Source organism: Tamandua tetradactyla, chromosome 9, assembly GCF_023851605.1.
Source record: "Tamandua tetradactyla isolate mTamTet1 chromosome 9, mTamTet1.pri, whole genome shotgun sequence".
Classification (NCBI taxonomy): Eukaryota; Metazoa; Chordata; class Mammalia; order Pilosa; family Myrmecophagidae; genus Tamandua; species Tamandua tetradactyla.
This window is the reverse complement of record NC_135335.1, coordinates 14903512-14922182: the sequence shown is the minus strand read 5'-3', so window position 1 is coordinate 14922182 and position 18671 is coordinate 14903512. Positions and strand designations below refer to the sequence as shown.

Sequence of the window (18671 nt, the reverse complement as noted above, 5' to 3'; positions counted from 1 at the left end):
AGTTTCTTTCAATTGAGACATGATCCACCCAATTCAAGGCAGATTTCTTAATCCTTTACTCAAGCCCTTTACGAAGGGACAAAGGGCAGAAACACCAAGAGAGTAAGTTTAGAGAGAGATAAATTTCCTGGAGATGCTAACAGAGGACCTACATAAGCTCAGAGAAAAAAAAACAAAACAAAACACTGGACTCAAAAGCTGAAAGCAATGAAACATGAGAGTGAGTGATCAATAGATGCCTGCCACGTGCCTTCCCATGTGGTAGGCAACTCTGTATGCAATAGGCCTTTTTTCAGAGAAGGTCTAGTCACGTTGATGCTTTAATTGGACATGTCCATGGCCTTAAAATGTAAATTTGTAAACTAATAAATCCCCGTTGTAAAAGCCAAAGCATTTCTGGTATATGGCATTCAAACAGCTTTAGCAAACCAAAGCAACTCCTTTGTTGAAATGTGGATTGTCTTAAAAATATTATTTGGACAAAGAGATAAAGGTAGTGCATTTTTTATGCACTACCCAGGAGGCAGTTATTATTTTTCTTTCTTAATTTTCTGTCTAATTCATGTAGCCTAGCCTAGTATCTAAGGTGGAGTAGGTGCCAGCTAATGTATTATAACTGAATAAACCATTATCAAATCATGCCAGGCTCAGACAGAGCATATTGGCATTGTGTAACACTATTGCAGATGGTGCGATAGAGGACCAAAGTAAAGATGCATGCTATTTTCTTCTTTAAATATGCATAGATATTTACTAGAAGAGAAGTGATGTGTATTTTTTGACTAACAATTGCAAAATAGCAATGCACCCAATATTTTAGTGTATATGAAACATGGTGATGGATGGTCCCATGTTTCGCATCCGTGCCCAGTTTGCTCTAGACAGTGTCAGAATCCATGAGGCAAGGGAACACAGGAGCCAGACAGAGGGACAATCACTGCAAAATGTTTGATCATGTGCAGGAAATATGGACATTTCTGTAATTTCAAAGTTTGCCACACTTCAGTTTTGGTAACAGTTAAATAGTATTCAGGTTGTTACGATTTGCTAAAGCTGCTGGAATGCAGCGTATCAGAAATGCATCAGCTTTAATTAAGGGGTTTATTAAGTTACAATTTTACAGTTCTAAGGCCTTAAAAAAGTCCACACTAAGGCAGCCAAAGAAGATACCTTAACTCTGAACAAAGGCTGATGTCTGTCACATGGGAAGGCATGTGGATGATATCTGCTGGTCCCTGTTCCTGGTTCCATTGTTTCCAGTCTCTAATTCCAGTGGCTTCCTCTCTAAGCATCTGTGAGCTCTCAGTTAGCTTCTCTGGAGCAAAACTCAGGGCTTCATCTCTTAGCTTAGCATCTTCCGGGGCTGGAGTTTTCTCTTCAAGTGTCTGTGCCTTAGTTTCTTCTCTAAGCAACTCAATCGGCACTCCAAATATCTGCATCTGAGATTTCTCCCAAAAAAAGAGCCCTGTGTTGGCTCTTTTAAGGACTCCAGTACACTAATGAAGACCCACCCTGAATGCGTGGAATCGCAACTCTGGGGAAATAATCTAATCAAAAGGTTGCATCCACATTTGGCTGTGTCACATCTTCATGGAAACAACCTAATCAAAAAAGGTCTGCTCCCACAAGATTGGATTAGGATTAAGCAACCTGGCTTTTCTGGGGAACATAACAACTTCAAACTAGCACATGGGCTTTAAAAACAAACGTGATAGTTATCATGATATCACATATGATCTAATAGGATACTCAAAGGGAAAGGAAAAGGAAGCCCATTAATCTCTATCGACTGCGAGAAACAAAAAGGATCTGTTTAAATTCATTTGTATTGCATGGAAATGTATGTGCTGTGGTTAAAGTGTCAGAAACAACATTGCACAATACATGACAGGTCTTCCTGGCTGCACTCTCTCACATGTAAACATGCACATCAGAGTCTAAAGTACAGATCACCCTTAAACATGTGTAGAGTGGTGACCCTGACATATGTACTCAAATGCAGTAAGAGTCCTTAATCACCCACAGATTTCCTGATAGGTCTCATTTAACATGCTAAGAGGGCTTGACATTGTCAGTCCTGACACGAACAAAATATATGTTTTATTTTATTACATTAGAGGCAACATTCTGGTAAGATTCAATGCTTTTTGTAACTAGGATGGGCAGAGCACAGAGAGATCAACATCATATAGAAAATGAACCTTATTGTGTTGAGGTAATTAGATTTGCTTTGCTCACAATATGAAGCAGAGGTGCTGCCAAGGACACCAAAAAAAAAAAATAGGAGCAGAATTAATTTCACTGATGCAGAATATCTAGCATACAAAGTTGATTACTAAACCACCATCTCATAAGCATTATCAGGAGTGGAGCTTGGGAGTGCATTATCATTGGATGGTACACAAATGACCACCTGTGGAAAAATCAGGAAATAAGAAACAGAGGACTTCATTCTCCATTCCCTCACATCTCCTAACACCTTATTGCCTCCTCCATTCTACTTTTCTCCCTTTCTGATCCTATATTAACACCTATTCCCACCCCAAACTCCTGTCCCCAGCACCCAGTTATGTTTTACGAATGTGGCTCTCTAGAGGCAAATATGAACATGGTAGTTCCTAGGTGAATGTGTAACTTGACATATGCGCTAAATGTGTTAGATGCTCTGTATTGCTAACTGCAACACACAGGGGTTGAATGAAAGTCAGGGAATGTCTCAGGATGCCTTCCATGTCCCCTGAGCGGCAGATACTCACTGGGCGGTGATCACAGCAGATAGTATTGCATCCAAAAGCAGACAAAGACAGGGAGATGATAACTTCAAGCAGGAAGAGGATGAGAATCACAGCCATAATCCCCTGCAAGAAAATCAAGCTGAACTGAATCAGATGAGCATGTTTAGGCAAAGATGTGTCATGGGCTATATGTTAGCTCAAGGATGCGTTCATACTACAGACCTAGTCTGGTTTCATCCTTAAGGGACTGATAATGCCTCCAAAAGTTGCAAACCTCCCTCCCCCAGTTCTCTCCATATGTTACCCTAAAGAGACAAATTTGCACACAGTTTCACAAGCTTAACCACTAGGATGGACAGCTTGACAAATGCACAGATGCATTTATTTATTATTTTCAGTCATTTAATAAACTTCTAATATCAGACACGTATTTTTCTGGCCATCCAGGGCCTAATGAAAGGTGCGCATTTGCCAACCTTCCTATGTTAAGGATTTCTACATTTAGAATATTTTTAGTAATCTCCTGATTTCTCACAGCATCTGTATTGCATCATCAAGAGCTCAGGAAGTGTTCAGGTCCATATAGAGCCTCTTATGAAAATACTATTCTGGCCATCTACTCATAAAAATGTTGAGAGATTCAGAACACCTCTGCTACTCTTCCTTGAATAATAGCCTTTTTTATAAAAAGAAATTCTTTATTAGAGAAGGTGTGGCATAACAGAACTGTCAAGCATAAAATACGGGATTCCCTTATAGCACCCTATTATTAGCAACTTGCATTGGTGTGGAACATTTGTTGCGATCGATGACAGCATGTACTATTTATAATTGTTCTATTAAGTATAGTCAATGTTTTAACTTAGGGTTCACTATTTCTTTACTTCCATGGATTTTTTTTAAGCATTCTGTTATCAAATGTAGAATCTAATATTTCTTCTTTTCAACACGTTCAATATGTATTTCAGAGCTCTGTATTACGTTTTCGGTGTCGTGCTACCACCACCATGATCTGTTACCTAATCATGGCCTTTTTACCTTAATAAGCAGAAGAATCAAAGTTCAACATTATTGAATCCATTGTTTCCCATAACTGGTTCTCGGGCTTAATAAAAGTTTCATCAGGTTTGCCTGATATTTGCTATTCCACATAAAACCAGGAAGTAAAAGCATACAGCATTTTATTCCACACTGGGCAAAGGCCCTGAACCCATTACAGGTGAATATTTAATGCCAGTCTTTACTGAGGAATAGAGTAATACTTGCACTCTTATAAACACTGAGAAATGACTCACCATTGGGTCTGAAAGTACTTACTGCTGAGAAAGAAAAGAGTAAATATGGGTGGTTATGAAGTTCTTCATCAGTTAAATCATTCAGCATATTGTAAATGACAGAAACCTCACTCCAAGCGATAAGTATCATTGAGAGAATGGCTGACATGGCACTCACTGTGTTCACAATCAGGCTGCCCTGAATCTGAAAGAAAATTGGAAAACAGCCCATTTCCTCAAACTCATGGACCTGCCAAATGTGCATGTGTGCGTGCGTGGGCATGTGTGGGCATGTGTGTGCTGCTTACCAAGGGGGAACTCTCCAGCTGGGCCAGAGCACAGAAAAAGAAAAATCTCCTGTGACATGGATTGAAAACCATTTTGAGATCTTATCTCAGGGTACGTTTGAGCCCCTTGAGAGAACTTGACCAAACAATGATACGGCTCATTTTGGTTTGATGTGTTGGACTTTCCTGGAGCTCTAGGGAAAACTCACCAGATTCTTTGTCAGTTTCTTTGCAGACATGATGGACAGAGTGCCAGATGTGATAAACTGTGCAAGGAAGAAATTAAAGGAGTTGAATGCAGTTTCTCTTGCAGCCATTTCCTCAAAGAATAATTGACTCTCACTTCCTTCTCCCACTTTATGAACTCAGTTGTAGATAAAATGGTAATCCCTGAGATATTCAGAAGCTTTCACAGATTCCAAGTCATTGAGAGAACAAAGAGATGTCCATTGACTTACCAAGATTGGTCCCAATAGGAAAAAGTTGTAGGAAAATTCAAGTTTGTTTATGAATATGTGAGTATGAGCAGTGAAGAAGAGAATCTTTAACATAATCCACAGGGAAATATTCATCAGACCAATCAAGACCTGAGCCACCTAGAAATGAAGAATTGTCTCTGAGGAATGAGGAATAAGGGTACTGCTTTGAAAAATTATTTCATTGAAGTCGGGAGACCAAAACTGCTTAGGACGCCTGTGGATTTGGGAAATTCCATAAGGACCAATGCAAAGGTTGTCCTCCACTCTCCCCAAATCCAGGACAGTTTGCAGATTTGGCCTATATTTTCCTTCAGATGTAGGAATCCCTGGGACCACCCTTAAATTTTCATCTGGTTTTGACCCTTTTAGGAAATATGTCTTCACTTCGGCATTCCCAGCCATCCTCCAATCTCTTACCCCCAGTAACTGACCCCTTTATTGTTTATCACCTGAGTGGTCAAACTTACCCCAAGAATCACTGGCTCTCCTTTTAGGAATTTCTGCAGATTGTCCTGTACTTTATAAGGGAGAGCTATTGGCATGGACTGGCCCAGCTGGGTGATGGTCTCTCTCTGGTGAAGGTCCATAGTGATGTCCCTGGTGCCTGAGTTGATTACAATTGGGAAAGATCAGGTAGAATATGGACTATCTTTAATTCCACAAATACAATCCCTAAAATTCACAAAGTACCAAACGCAATTCATTAAGATGTATAATCACTTCAATATTCAAGCAAGGAGGGTCTGAAATGCATGAAATATTCAACATTATATTTTTGTCTTCTTTGCATGTATTTTTATTGAAATATCTTCATGCGCCATACAATCCATACAAGGTATACAATCAGTGGTTCACAATATCATCACATATTTGTGTATTCATCATCATGATCATATTTAGAACACTTGCATCACTCCACAAATCAGAATTAAAAGGAAAAAAACCCAAACACCCCATACTTCTTATACTTCCCTCTTATTGATCACTAATATTGCAAACCATACAATTTTAAGACCTACAACAGGGGAACATTAGCTAAGATTGTGTAATATTTACCAATATATGTATGTATGTATATATCTATCCTGTATGTAGTTATAAATCATTATCAAAGATGAAGCTACTGGATTGCATTTCAAAACTTCTGATATTTCCTTCTGGCTATTCTAAGTTACTAGACTCTTAACCGAAATACCTATATAGTGAGTCAGTACTCACAGTAATTTTCAACATTATATCTTGTTATTTCCTCAATCATTTAAGTTGAATGCTTTGATTCGTTTAACAGTGTCAAAAGAACTATTTAAGCTTATAAAATTACTGAAATACAATGCAGAGCACCCAAAATTAGAATGTATTTGCTTACGTACTCTTTTTTTGAAACTGTCCTGAACTTCCCCAAACCACATGAAAATAAAGATTAGCCATTTGTCTTGCATTCCTGCCTTACTAAGATGCTACATAATGTTTTTTTATTCGTTGTTTATTCCAATTTGTGTTTAGAATTTGTTTTGTCCACTGAATCAGATTATCTTTCGTAGCTTTAAGAAATGAAGGGATTTCCTTGGTGGATGCTCACTTTGATGTGACACATTTGAAAAGCCAGCTATACTGTTCACTGTGAGTCCCAAGAAATGATGTGTGCTAAGGATAAGGATTTAGCACAGCTACATAATTGGCTTGGTGCTGCCTCACACTGGAATCTCTCTGAGCCAAACTCTTCTTTTATTTACTATCATAATCATCTAAGAGAAACAAAAAGAAAAACAACAGTACCTACTTGAAATGTTCTCCTTTTTCAACCACAAACCTTCTTCTCTATTTGAAGATGTGGACCAATCTAAGTACAAATACAAGATACTCTTACTTTTTCACTCAAATGATTTCAACAGATGCTCTGTCTCATGCATATTTCTTTGTTTGCACATTCTTACTTTTTAAAAATGAGATATAACTCACATATCATAGAATTCCTCTTTTTGTAGCACACAATGCTGTGATTTTTAGTATAGTCATAAAGTTGTGTGACCGTCACCAAAATTGATTATTAGAGCCTTTTGATCACCACAAATAGAAACCCTATACCCACTAGCACTCGCTCCCCATTTTCCCTCAAACCTCTCCCCAGAAATAAGTGAATTTATCTCTGAAATTTCCATATGAGTTGGAGGATTATCTCATTAATTTCTGCAAAACAGTCAGTTGGGATTTTGAAAGAGATGATGCTGAATCTGCAGAACAATTTAGAAAGTGTTGCCATCTTGACAATTAAGTCTTCCAATCCATGAACCCAGATATCTTTCCATTTACTTAGGTCTTCTTGAGTTTCTTTCAATGATGGTCTGTATTTTTCAGTGCATAAGTCTTGCACTTCTTTTGTTAAATTTATTACTAAATGTTTTATTGTTTTTATGTCATTTTAAATTGAATTACTTTTGTAATGTTGTTTTCAGATTGCTCATTGCTAGTGTATAGAAATATATGATTTTTATATGTTTATCAGTAACTTTCAACTTTGCTGAAACTGTTTATTAACGACTGATTTTTAATAGCTTTTCTAGCATTTTCTATATACAAAATCTTTTCATCTGTGACTATAGTTTTACTTTCTTTTCAATCTTAAATAATTAGAAACTGGTCATCATGTTTAGAGCTTCCCAAAAAAGGCTGAATAGAAGTGCTGGGCTTCTGATCTCACTAGGGATGCTTTCAGTCTTTCACCAATAAGTATGTTGGTTATGGGTATTTATATACATATATATACATATATATATTTTTACAATTCTCCAGCTGCAGTATCAGTACCATTTTTCTTTTTTAAATGAGATACCTGAGAAGCAGAGGGTTAAATTGGAAGTTCTAAACTCAAATGCCTACATGGGCCAGGAAGAGATACGTATTAGGCTAAGAGCAGGAAAACAGGCTTTGATGAACTTGCCAATACAGGTAGCAAATACAATACAGAAGCATGTGCTCCAGTTATCAATGCTTCTTTTCAAGGAGAAGAATGACTGGATAAGGAAAAAAACATGACCATCTAAATTTGAAGTGGAATACTCATTTTAGGAATTCATAACACATCTCCTTTCTTTATTCTTGAGACATAGACAACTCTGAGTATAAATTGAGAACAGTATCAACATTTTAATCTTTTATAAAGATGGCTATTGATATTTTATCTCACATACATTCACTTTTGAAGTCATAGAAAACTTGATATGATCCTCATGGCTGCAAGTGCTTGTTCTTATTTTAATAGAGTGAGTACTCTAAATAAGCTTTGACCAAAAATGAGACCACTCTTAAGAAAGTACTAAGGCACTGAAACAGTGTTGGAATTCAGGCACTGTGAGGGCATTGAATAGTTAGAGTAAAGACGTACTTTCATATTTATATATACAGAACAAAGCTGAAAATCTAGTATAAGTAAAGTTGCCTAATATAAGTGTTTTCTTAGTGCTAATTATTAGGTGCATTTTCTTCTGTTATAAGATTCCCATTTTATTCTCAGAAACAGTCCCTGGAACCCCAATTCTTACTGCTGCTGCTGCCACAACATTTCAAAAATCGAAAAGATTAGCATAGCCTCTGCAATTTGGAGACAGAGGTGGTGGCTAGGTAGGGAAATAAATTCAGTCCCAGGTGCATTATGCCCTAATGTACTAAATACTGAGAATTTTCCAGCATCCTTCAAGAGACTCATGAGAAATAATATCACAATTATTCAATAATTCTGCTAGGGATCTCTTTATGCAAATGTATTTTGTTTCTGCTTCTCCAGAACACCTTATTTATTGCATTAGGAAATGTGCTCTTTACATTAGAAATTGAGGTATGAGAATGACCTCAATTTGCTAATTCAATTGACTATTCCTTTAATCCATCCTTGCTGTGCTTTTAGTACCATTTAAGAGTCAATCCCAGGCAGTATATGTCCTCCAAAGTATGTGAGAGGTTAAAATATTTTATATTCCTATGAAGAACAGAAACCTAGTCCTTCAGCTTCCAAGATATAGACATTTATTTGCCTACTCAGGAGCTCAATTTAATCATCAAAGGAAGGGTAAGTGAAAAGCAATATTTTTTTAAAAATAATAAAAATTTTTAAAAAATTTTTTTAAAATAATGTTTTTCCATTACCTTTTGAGGACTCCATTGCCAACTACCCTACCACAGTCAGTGAGAGGCACTTTCCACTAATGCTTTCCACTGATGTTTAGGAGATAACTCTGGTATCATTGTTTCCCTCTTAGTATTCAAACTATCCACCCACAGCTATTTCCACCTCCAAAGTACATTCAGAATGGGTTGGCTTAAGGAACAGGAATTTATTGGCTCATAGATTTGAAGCTAAAAGACCCAAATCTCATTAACAAAAAGACTTGCTCTCTCCCAGGAGTATGTGGCTCCCTGGTGGGGACTTCCACAGTCCCTTGCTTTGTCTCCAGTCACGGGGCAATACCCTTTCCTCTCTCTTCTGTTCCTGCTGACCTCCCACTGCTGTCTCCTCCCTATGATTTTGTCTTTGTAAGGCCTCCGCTAAACTGAGATAAAACCCACCCTCATTGATTGGGCTCCATCTTAACTAAAAACAACCTCTCTGAGAGGTTCATTTACAGCATGTTCACACTCACAGGAAATCAGACTATGTGTAATTTGAGATATGTCATTCAATCTTCCATAGAAAGAATACAAAGAATTCCATTCTAAACATGTTAATAAGACTTTTGGCGGGAAAGACAATACAAGCAGTCATGTTCATAAGCGTGAGTTTGCAGACACAAACTGATAGCCATCCAAGAAAAAAAAGGATATAAGACCATGGAAACAGACTGGATCACAAAGGGGATGAGCTGAGAATTAGAACAGAAGGACCTTTTGGCTCCCTGACATATAGCAGCCAGCAAGGGGAAACTAAAATCTAAGAAATACAATGGGAAAGAACAGCCCCTCAGGTGGACATACCTGTAGAACATTAAGTCTCAGAAACCAACTCAAAAACGACATGTATAATGTCCAATATCCTGAAACGAAGATTGATGATTATGCTGGGGGTTGGAACTATCAGTGCCATTGTCCATGTGGTTTGTTGCTTCTACTCAATTAAGAGAAGATACACCTCACCATGGTAATAATGAAATGGTAAGCTGGGTCCAGATTTTAAAATTGATGTATTTACTTATAGTATGTATAATAATTATAATATTTTTGTGATGTCCCTTCTTTTAATGTTCAGCACCTGCTAAAGGCTGCTATTTTGTGTAGGTTGGTGTCAAAATCAGAAGCAAAAAGCACTCTCTTATTCTTTACTTGAGAGAGAACTTCCCCTCCCACCTCTTCCTTTTCTAGGGTCAACCGTGGCCTGGACCATGGGCTCTTCTTCCTTGAGAATGTTCTAGATGCTTCCTTGAGAATGTTTTAGATGCTTCCTTGAGAATGTTCTAGATGCTTCCCTGTCACATGAGACAGAAGCTATAGCCCTAATTGCTCAAGAAAGATAATGGTGTTTTTCTTGAGAAAGACCTTGTCACCTACTGAATAGTATTGTAAGTATACTGCCAGTGACCAGTAGGCTGAAGAAGTTTTGCCATCAATACACTGTCACTTCCTTGTGAGAGCATAGTACAGAAATTTCAGATGTATGCATTATGGGAATACTCAAAATTAGGAAGCAATCAATAGTAGGAAACAGAAATATTTTTTGGCCTCTAATAAGTGCTGTAGAATCTGTTGGTTCTTTAGCAGAAAAGAATCCTTTTATTCTTAGGAGAAAGCCAAAGGCAAAAAAAATTATCAGAGAATTATTTTCAATGAGATGAATGAGTGTAGAAGAAAAAACATGAAATATATAATCTAGTATTTAAGTGATGACTTTGCCTAAGAACTCATTTGAGGATAGAAGCATTTATTTTAACCCAAGCTAATGATTTTTTAATGGTATAGTGTCCACTGCATTCACATTTTGCTCCTACCCTCACTTCGCCTGACGATTCCTGCATATTGTCTTCCCATTCTCAAAATCTGTTATTTTCTTTCATAATAACCTGCTTGCCTAAGGAAATAAGGTGAGTTTTTTTCCATCTATTTTTTAAAAATTACTGTAGCTAAAAATACATCTTCTCTATATTGTTTTCTTTTAAAAAAAAAACCAAAACAAAACATTGAATCTCCAAATTCTCATTGACTCATATATAAAGCAAGTACATCATTTCACTGATTTCTCTGGACAAATTGTGGCTCATTCTTTATAAAGAAAATTCTATAATTTTGGATTTTCCTTCAGAGACTCCTGATATATGAAGTAGGGCATATGGAACTGAGAGACTTCTCAACACCAAATCCTTCTTGGCAGCAAAGATAATGGAAATAAAGAAAATCTAATTCCATATCAAGATCACCCTTGAATCAAAGTTCTTCTATCAATGACATAATTACAAAGTATATATTTGTTTCAAAAAGTTGCAGTACCAATAGAACTAAATAGCCTGTTTTCAGGACCAGTAGAAAAATACTCTCTGTTGTTCATTCAAGAAAGAATCTGAGTTTTTAGATAAAAATGCTTTTTTTTTTTGCCTTTTGAAAATGGTTACATGACTTAGGTCTTTTCAACATACAGTTTGGAAGAACTCTATGGATTTGTAAAATTAAGCCTACCACCAGAGTGTCAGCTAATTGTTTTTTTTTTATGGAAAAAGAAATGCCTTAGACCTTGATGGTCTTAGGAAAAAATAGTCTCACAGTAAATAGCCTTTACAAGATTAATCTGCTTCCTCCCGTGAAACATCTCAATAGAAACATGTATGAGCCTTAGGCACTGGTCCAGACTGGAAATACCCTCCTAGAATCCAAAGAATTAGCTACATAACTCGATAAATAAGATGGATACCCACCTCTATTTCAGGACATCATTCAGTTTTAAATATGCGTCTGCCCAGAGTAAGGAAAGTTCATTGCACCAGACTCAAATTCCCTCCAAGTCAGCATGCAGCATTATGGGCTGTGTCTCTCTCCCTGGCACCATAGGCGTGGGGATTGGGCACACTTCACCCCAGGGGTGGGGGTGCTCAACTGGAACAAGCTCTCTGCTGTATGAAAAGATAATTACACATCACCCCAAAAGGCATCCCCCCTGCACTGTTTCTTGAAGATGAGTTTCTGTGATGGGTTAATATGCATGATGCTGACAGAGATAACTCTTTATCTCTGCTGTTCAGATAGTACAGCTTTGGATGCGCAGCCCTTTCATAGATAAAATCCTACATCCTTACCAACCAGTTATCAATGATCTTGTTACTGAAGATCATTCTTTAAGAAAATATTTCACCATATACATAAAACCTTAATTTGTCTTTAGAAAGCCCTGATTTAGGATTATTGCTATAAATTTAGGGTGTCCCCACCCTCTGTTACAACCTCATTCTGTCTGTATGTTTTGCTTACGATAATAGATCCCCTGCAATGCCTTCAGTCTCCTTGCTCACATTTGTACTATTTGATAAATAATTTTTTTGGAAAAGAACACACCATATTTGCAGAGACCATGAGCCTGTGTCAGAAAATCCCTTCTGCCACAGTATTTACCCCCACATATACTAAAGAATTTAAAATGTTTTAACCCCTTTCATTCAAGCTATAGTAATTTAAAGAACTTCTAATAAAAGCAAAAGGTAATCTCTTCCTACTTTTTGTTTGTCTAACACTGTAAAAAAGAAAATACACCTGTCCATGTTCTTTTCAGTTTCTGATTCAAATCCATAAAGGTGAATAACTTCATTTTTGTCCAGTTGAGGGACTTTCAGAATGCTCCTAATTTGCTGAAATTTTTTATTATAAAAGGATATTTAAATATTGTCTTCTTTTTCTTTATTTACTGTTAATGACATATAATTTTTCTCCTGTATTTTATTAATCTAGTGTAACTTGGTTGGTTTCAGAGAGTAAAATATCTCTTGAACACCTAGGACAGACCCAGTTAGGTCGTGTGGCATCACTCTGTTTTAATTTGCTACTACTACTGGAACGTGAAATGGGTCAGCCTTCATAAAGGGGATTTATTAAGTTACAAATTCACAGTTCTAACGCCATATGAAAATGTCCAAACTAAGGCATCCAGAAAAAAATCCCTTGACTCAAGAAAGGCCAATGGCATCTGGAACAGCTCTGTCAGCTGGAAAGGCACATGGCTGGCATCTGCTGGTCATTTGACTTCTGCTTTCAAACAGCTTCCCCAAGATCATTTTCTTTCTGCATCACCAAATGTCTTTGTGTCATCTCTGGGCTTTTTCCAAAATGGTTCCTTCTTAAAGGATTTCTGTAAGTGGATGAAGACCCACCCTGAATGGGCAAAGACACATCTCAGGGGAAATCACCTAATCAAAAGGCCCCACCCACAGTTGTGTGGGTCACATCTCTATGTAAACAACTTAATGAAAAACTCCCTCCCAAGCAATAGACTGAATCAGGTTCATAAGAATATGGCTTTTCTAAGATACAGAACAGTTTCAAACCAGCACACGTTCCTTTTATATATTGCTTAGATTAATTTATTAGCATTTGAAGATATGTGGCTATACTCATGTTGAATATTATCTGTATTTTTACTTTCTTATGATTTCTTAAACTGTTTTGGGGGGCAGGGCTGGTTACTACTGGCCTCATAAAATGAGCTATAAAGTTTTTCTTTCTCTTATGCTTTCTGACATTGGCCATATAATTTTGGTATTATGTTTTCCTCAAATGCCTGATAAATTCACCCAAAAGCCACCTCCGCCTAAACATGTCTATGTGACAAGCTTACTAAATTTGAATTTAATATCTTCTTTCTGTGATATAAGGTGCAATGGTTAAGTTCATGTGTCAACTTGATCAGGTTATGGTGTCTAGTTGTTTGGCCAGGCAAGCATTGTGAGGATATTTCATGGATTTAAATAATTAGTCATTTGGTTGCATCTACAGATGATTACATCTACAATCACAAAAGGAGATTGTCTTCAGCAATGAGAGAAGCCTCATACAATCATGTGAAAGTCTTAAAGGGAAACCTGATGATTTCAGTAATCAGAAGAGAGAATTTCAATCTCTACTTCAGCCAGCCAGCTTCTCATGGATTTTGTCTGAGTCTCCAGCTTGCAGCCTGCCCTATGGAATACAAACTTGCCAATTCCCATGGCCAATTGGTATGACCCAATTTCTAAAATAAATCTCACAATATTTATACTCTGTATATAGATACACACACACATAGAATATATCCAGTTGGTTCTGATTCCTGGAATACCCTGACTAATTAACACACAGGACTATCCAAAAATGTCTTTTCTTTTTTAGTCAGTTTTTGTAATGTGTCTATTTCAAGAAATTGACCATTTTAGGAAAATTCCAAGCTAATTTGCATAATGTTGCTCATTGTTTATTTTCCTTTACAATTCTGGGGGACTTTTAATGATGTTCTCTACTTCGGTGCTCATTTTATTGTATGTGTTGTTAACTCTCTTTTCGTGTTTTTAGGTTTGTTTTCCCGATTATAGATCATTGTAAAGTATCAGCTGTATTCTTCTTTGATTTTCTCTATTATATGTTCATTTACAATTTTATTTCCACATATAGCTTTATTGTCTTCCTTTATTAATTTATTTGTTGCTTAAATTGCACAATTTTTCTACATTCTTGAGATTAAATCTTTGATTATTGTTGTCAGAGGTTTCTTCTTTATACAATCACCTGAAGTCAGACATTTCCTTCTATGCACCAGCATTAACCCCACAAATGTGATGCATCTTACTTCCATTTTCATTCAGTTTAGGATACTCTCTAATTTCCTTTGAGACCTTTGTTTCATAATATTTTTTCTTAGGAATGTTAAAATTTATTTCCATGTATTTCAAGATTTTTTCTCCAACATTTGATATCTAATTTATACCATTGTGGTTAAAGAATATATTCATTCATTTTTGTTATCAATTAAAAATGTATCATCTCTTGAAACCATTTTCTCAAGTTGTAATTGGCTTTAATTTCTTTCCTTCATATTTTGAACTCAAAACAATAGATATTATTCTCAGCCCAGAGTTGTTAAGAGCTTTTGCAGATTCCAAACAATTGGGAACACAAAGAGATGTTAATTTATTTATAAAGAGTGATTCCAACAGGACTTACCTGTAGGAAAAGTCATGGTTCTGTGTGAAAATGGAAACCTGAACCCTGAATAAGAGGAGAAACTTTAACATAATCCATAGGCAAATAGTCCTCAGGCCAATCTTGATCTGAGCCACCTTGGAAATGAAGAATTACCTCTGAGGAAGGATGAAGAATTGTTGTGATTATTTCAACCTTAGGATACATATAATAGGACAATTTGTTTAGAATTAGAGATCCTATTTTATTCTCAGAATCACATCCAAACATGGGACCCAAATATTTACCTTTATGGAAATAAAGAAAATGCAGTTCAACTCCATCTAAACTTATATCCAATGCCAGGATGTCACATCTACTAAGTACTAAGCAGTTTAAGATAGTGTTCAAGGGCTTTGTGTAGTGAAGAATTAGCCCTACCCAAGGAGAGTCTGACCTTACCCCTCAACTACTGGGAGGTGAGCTTTAGATCCTTAAAATCGTCAGAACAATGTGATTTACAATGGAGGCTTTGGGTCCTGCAGTATCCACTACACCCCAGAAGGAGCCAGAGACTAAAGATCAGCCATATGGACAGTCAACTATGGGGTTCCATTAAAGCTTTAGTCACCAAAGCTCATTTCCCAATTCCCCTGGTTGGCAATACTTCCTGGGAAATCTCACATATTATTACTGGAAAAGTAGTATTTCTCATGACTCCACAGGGAAAGGACGATTGGAAGCTACTCATTTGGTATCTTCCTGAATTCTGCCATGCACATGACTTCCCTTACCTAACTTTAATCAGTATCATTTCCTGTAACAGACCATAGCCCTGAGAATAGCAGCTTTCACTGAATTCTGTGAGTCCTTGGGTGAAGAGTAATTGTATTAGCCTTAGCTCACCTAGGACAAAACATGCCATTTCACAGTCCAATGGGGAAGTCAAGTATGCAGGAAAATAAAGGTGATACACACTTTAATCACGCCACCTTCTTTAGTGTTAATGGCGTCGCTGAACTGGAACAAGGAAATGTATTGTATCCATTCAGACTTGATTTCAGTAACTTTCCCAGTGAGTGCCCTAGGAGTAGAAAACAAGGTCTGGGTTCTACCACACACTATAGGCTAGAGAACTCGGTGCACTTGGAATGAGCTTCCTGTTCTACGAAAAGATAATTACTCATGATACTGAAAAACATCTTCCTAAACCAGGATTCCTAGGGATTGGATTTTGTGATTAATTCTGATGTGTGACTCTCCATGGTTCAGTTAATGACAAGTGTTTGTCAACCATTGAAGCTGTGGAGTCTTGACCTTGCATGCTTTTTCCTCGTTATGAAAGCAAATCTTAAATTCTCTTTATAGAACAGTTCATAAATAACTCACTAATGAATTATTTGCCTTCATGTTTAGGGAAATATCAGTATTTTATTTATTTTATAAAATGAATATTCTATTTGTCCTGTTGAAAAACAAGATTTGGGAGGAACAAGAGCAGTGTTCCCATGATTTTGTGATTCCTGCAGCCCAGTGCTTCTCCATACACTTTTTGTTTGTTTATTCTGCCTTCCTAACAATGATAGCTCCTCTGAAGTAATTTCACTAGCTTCCATTTCTTTTTGTTGAAAAATAAAATGCTAAGAAACATCACATACTATTTACCTGAAGCCATGTCAGAAAATCCCACCGATTTGACCAGGCCCTTAAAATTATATTACCTACAGCTATAAGGAAGACTTTATGTATCCTACATTCTTGGCCAAATTATCCCCCAACATAAATGTGTTGACAGTAGAGATATAGTTTCATCTATGCCTTGGAGAAATTCCTTTCCCCTTCTCTCATTTTCTTGGCTAGATCATATGTTTGCAGATGCTATGTGCCTCTGAAAAAGCCATGTTCTTTTAATCCGCTCCTGTGGGTGCAGAGCTCTTGTGGGTGAGACCTTTTGGTTAGGTTATCTCAGTTGAGATGTGACCCACTCCATTCAAAAGAGGTCTTAATCCTCTTACTGGAGTCCTTTATGAGAGGATAAAGGACCGAAAAAAACTGAAAAACAGCATAGAATGGAAGTCCTGGAGAAGCTAAGAGAAGACTCACAGGAGCTCAGAGAGGAGGCTACTGGAACCAGAACCTGAAAGCAATGAAACCTGGTTGCAAAGGACCAGTAGAAGCTGGCCATGTGCCTTCTCATGTGACAGAGGTGTTTCAAATACCAGGAGCCTGTCTTCAGAGTTGGAGTACAGAATTTCAATAAGGCTCATTGTAAAGGTCTCTAGATTGTAAACTCTTACAGCAGTTACATTTATTCCTGAAATTTAACTGTTATTTCTTAATCCTGAATGCTGTGCTCTTTCTATCTAACCTGATAGCTCCCTGGAACTTTAGGTATCTGTGACATGTGAGACTCAGAGTTAGAGTTCTGCCTCTATGAACATCAGAATTACTTCACACATCAACTGTTAAAGAAGGAGAAAAAGAAATCAAACTTCAATTAGGGATGCAGACGAACCAGATTTGGTTAGGGCTAAGGTAAATCAGAACACATGGTGTTCTAGTTTCCTAGCTGCCAGAATGCAATAAACCAGAAATGGAATGGCTTTTTAAAAGTGGAATTTAATAAGTTGCTAGTTTACAGTTCTAAGGCCGAGAAAATGTCCCAATTAAAGCAAGTCTATAAAAATGTTCCAATTAAGGCACTAAGAAAAGGTTATCTTCACTCAAGAAAGGCCGATGAAGTTCAAAGTTTCTGTCTCAACTGGAAAGGCACATGGCGAACATGCTGTCTACTAGCTTTCTCTCCAGGCTTCTGGTTTCATGACGCTCCCCCAGGGACATATTCCTTCTTCATCTCCAAAGGCCTCTGGTGGTGTGGGCTCTGGCTTTCATTATTTTGGTGGTTCTAAAAAGGGACTCTCTCCAAAATGCTTCCTCTTTTAAAGAATTCCTGTCATGGCCCACCTAGAATGGGTGGAGTCACATCTCCATTGAAACAATCAAAAAGCTCCCAGCCAACAAAACTGAATGAGGTTTAAAGTACATGGCTTTTCTGGGGTCCACCACAGATTCAGACCAGCACATTTCACCCTTTGGATCCTAAAAAGACATGTTCTTTCCAAATGCAAAATACATTCATTCCATAACAATATCAGGAAGCCTCAAAGCATTTCAGTAACAGTACAAATGCAAAACAAGATCAGAAACAGTACAAAATCTCATCAAAGTCTGTTACAGGCATGATCTGTCCTAAGGCAAAATTATCCTCTGAATCTGGACCTGTGAAACTCAAGAAAGCTATTTACCGCCAACATACAAAGGAAGAAAAGTCATAAGATATATATACCCATTTCCATTAGGAGAAATTGGAAGAAACATGGGGTCACAGGACCTAAACAGTTTCAAGAACCTGCAGGGCAAAGTCCATTAGATTTCAAAGTCTGAGAGTCCTTTATCTTCAGAGCTTTAGAAAACAACATTCCCACCCTTTCCAAGGGCCTATGCAATGGCCCCCTTCTCTCTGAATGCAACCTTGGGGGATGTTGGGGAGACCACCTTTTTCTCAGCTCCACCCTCTCCAAACATCAGGGCTACACCCAGGCTTTCTGCCATCTCCAGGGCACATGCTCAATTCCTCCATGTGGTGGCAGCCAGGCTCTCCCCAACCCCTAAGGAACATGCTTCACCCTCTCCAAGGCCTGAGGCTGCACCATTCTTCCACTGCAAGGAGATGGAAGGTCCATCCTCTGCCTTTGGGGCAAACTCACCCTCTCCAAGTACTTG

The 18671-nt window shown here is 37.5% G+C and overlaps 1 protein-coding gene across 2 annotated transcripts; it reads right to left on the bottom strand.

The window, feature by feature from the left end:
• Positions 1–551: 551 nt before the first annotated feature.
• On the bottom strand, positions 552–11854 carry LOC143645893 (membrane-spanning 4-domains subfamily A member 4A-like). 2 transcript variants are annotated; one of them, XM_077115002.1, is made up of 8 exons: positions 11666–11854; positions 6556–6615; positions 5243–5447; positions 4755–4892; positions 4506–4562; positions 4053–4214; positions 2757–2858; positions 552–2413 (listed from the first exon to the last, which is right to left on the bottom strand). In XM_077115002.1, the coding sequence occupies exons 3-8, from the start codon at positions 5360–5362 to the stop codon at positions 2336–2338; spliced, it is 657 nt and encodes a 218-aa protein (XP_076971117.1). In that variant the 5' UTR covers positions 5363–5447; positions 6556–6615; positions 11666–11854; the 3' UTR covers positions 552–2335. The 2 variants fall into 2 exon arrangements, with proteins under 2 accessions (XP_076971117.1, XP_076971118.1); XM_077115003.1 differs by lacking the exon at positions 4755–4892.
• Positions 11855–18671: the final 6817 nt, after the last annotated feature.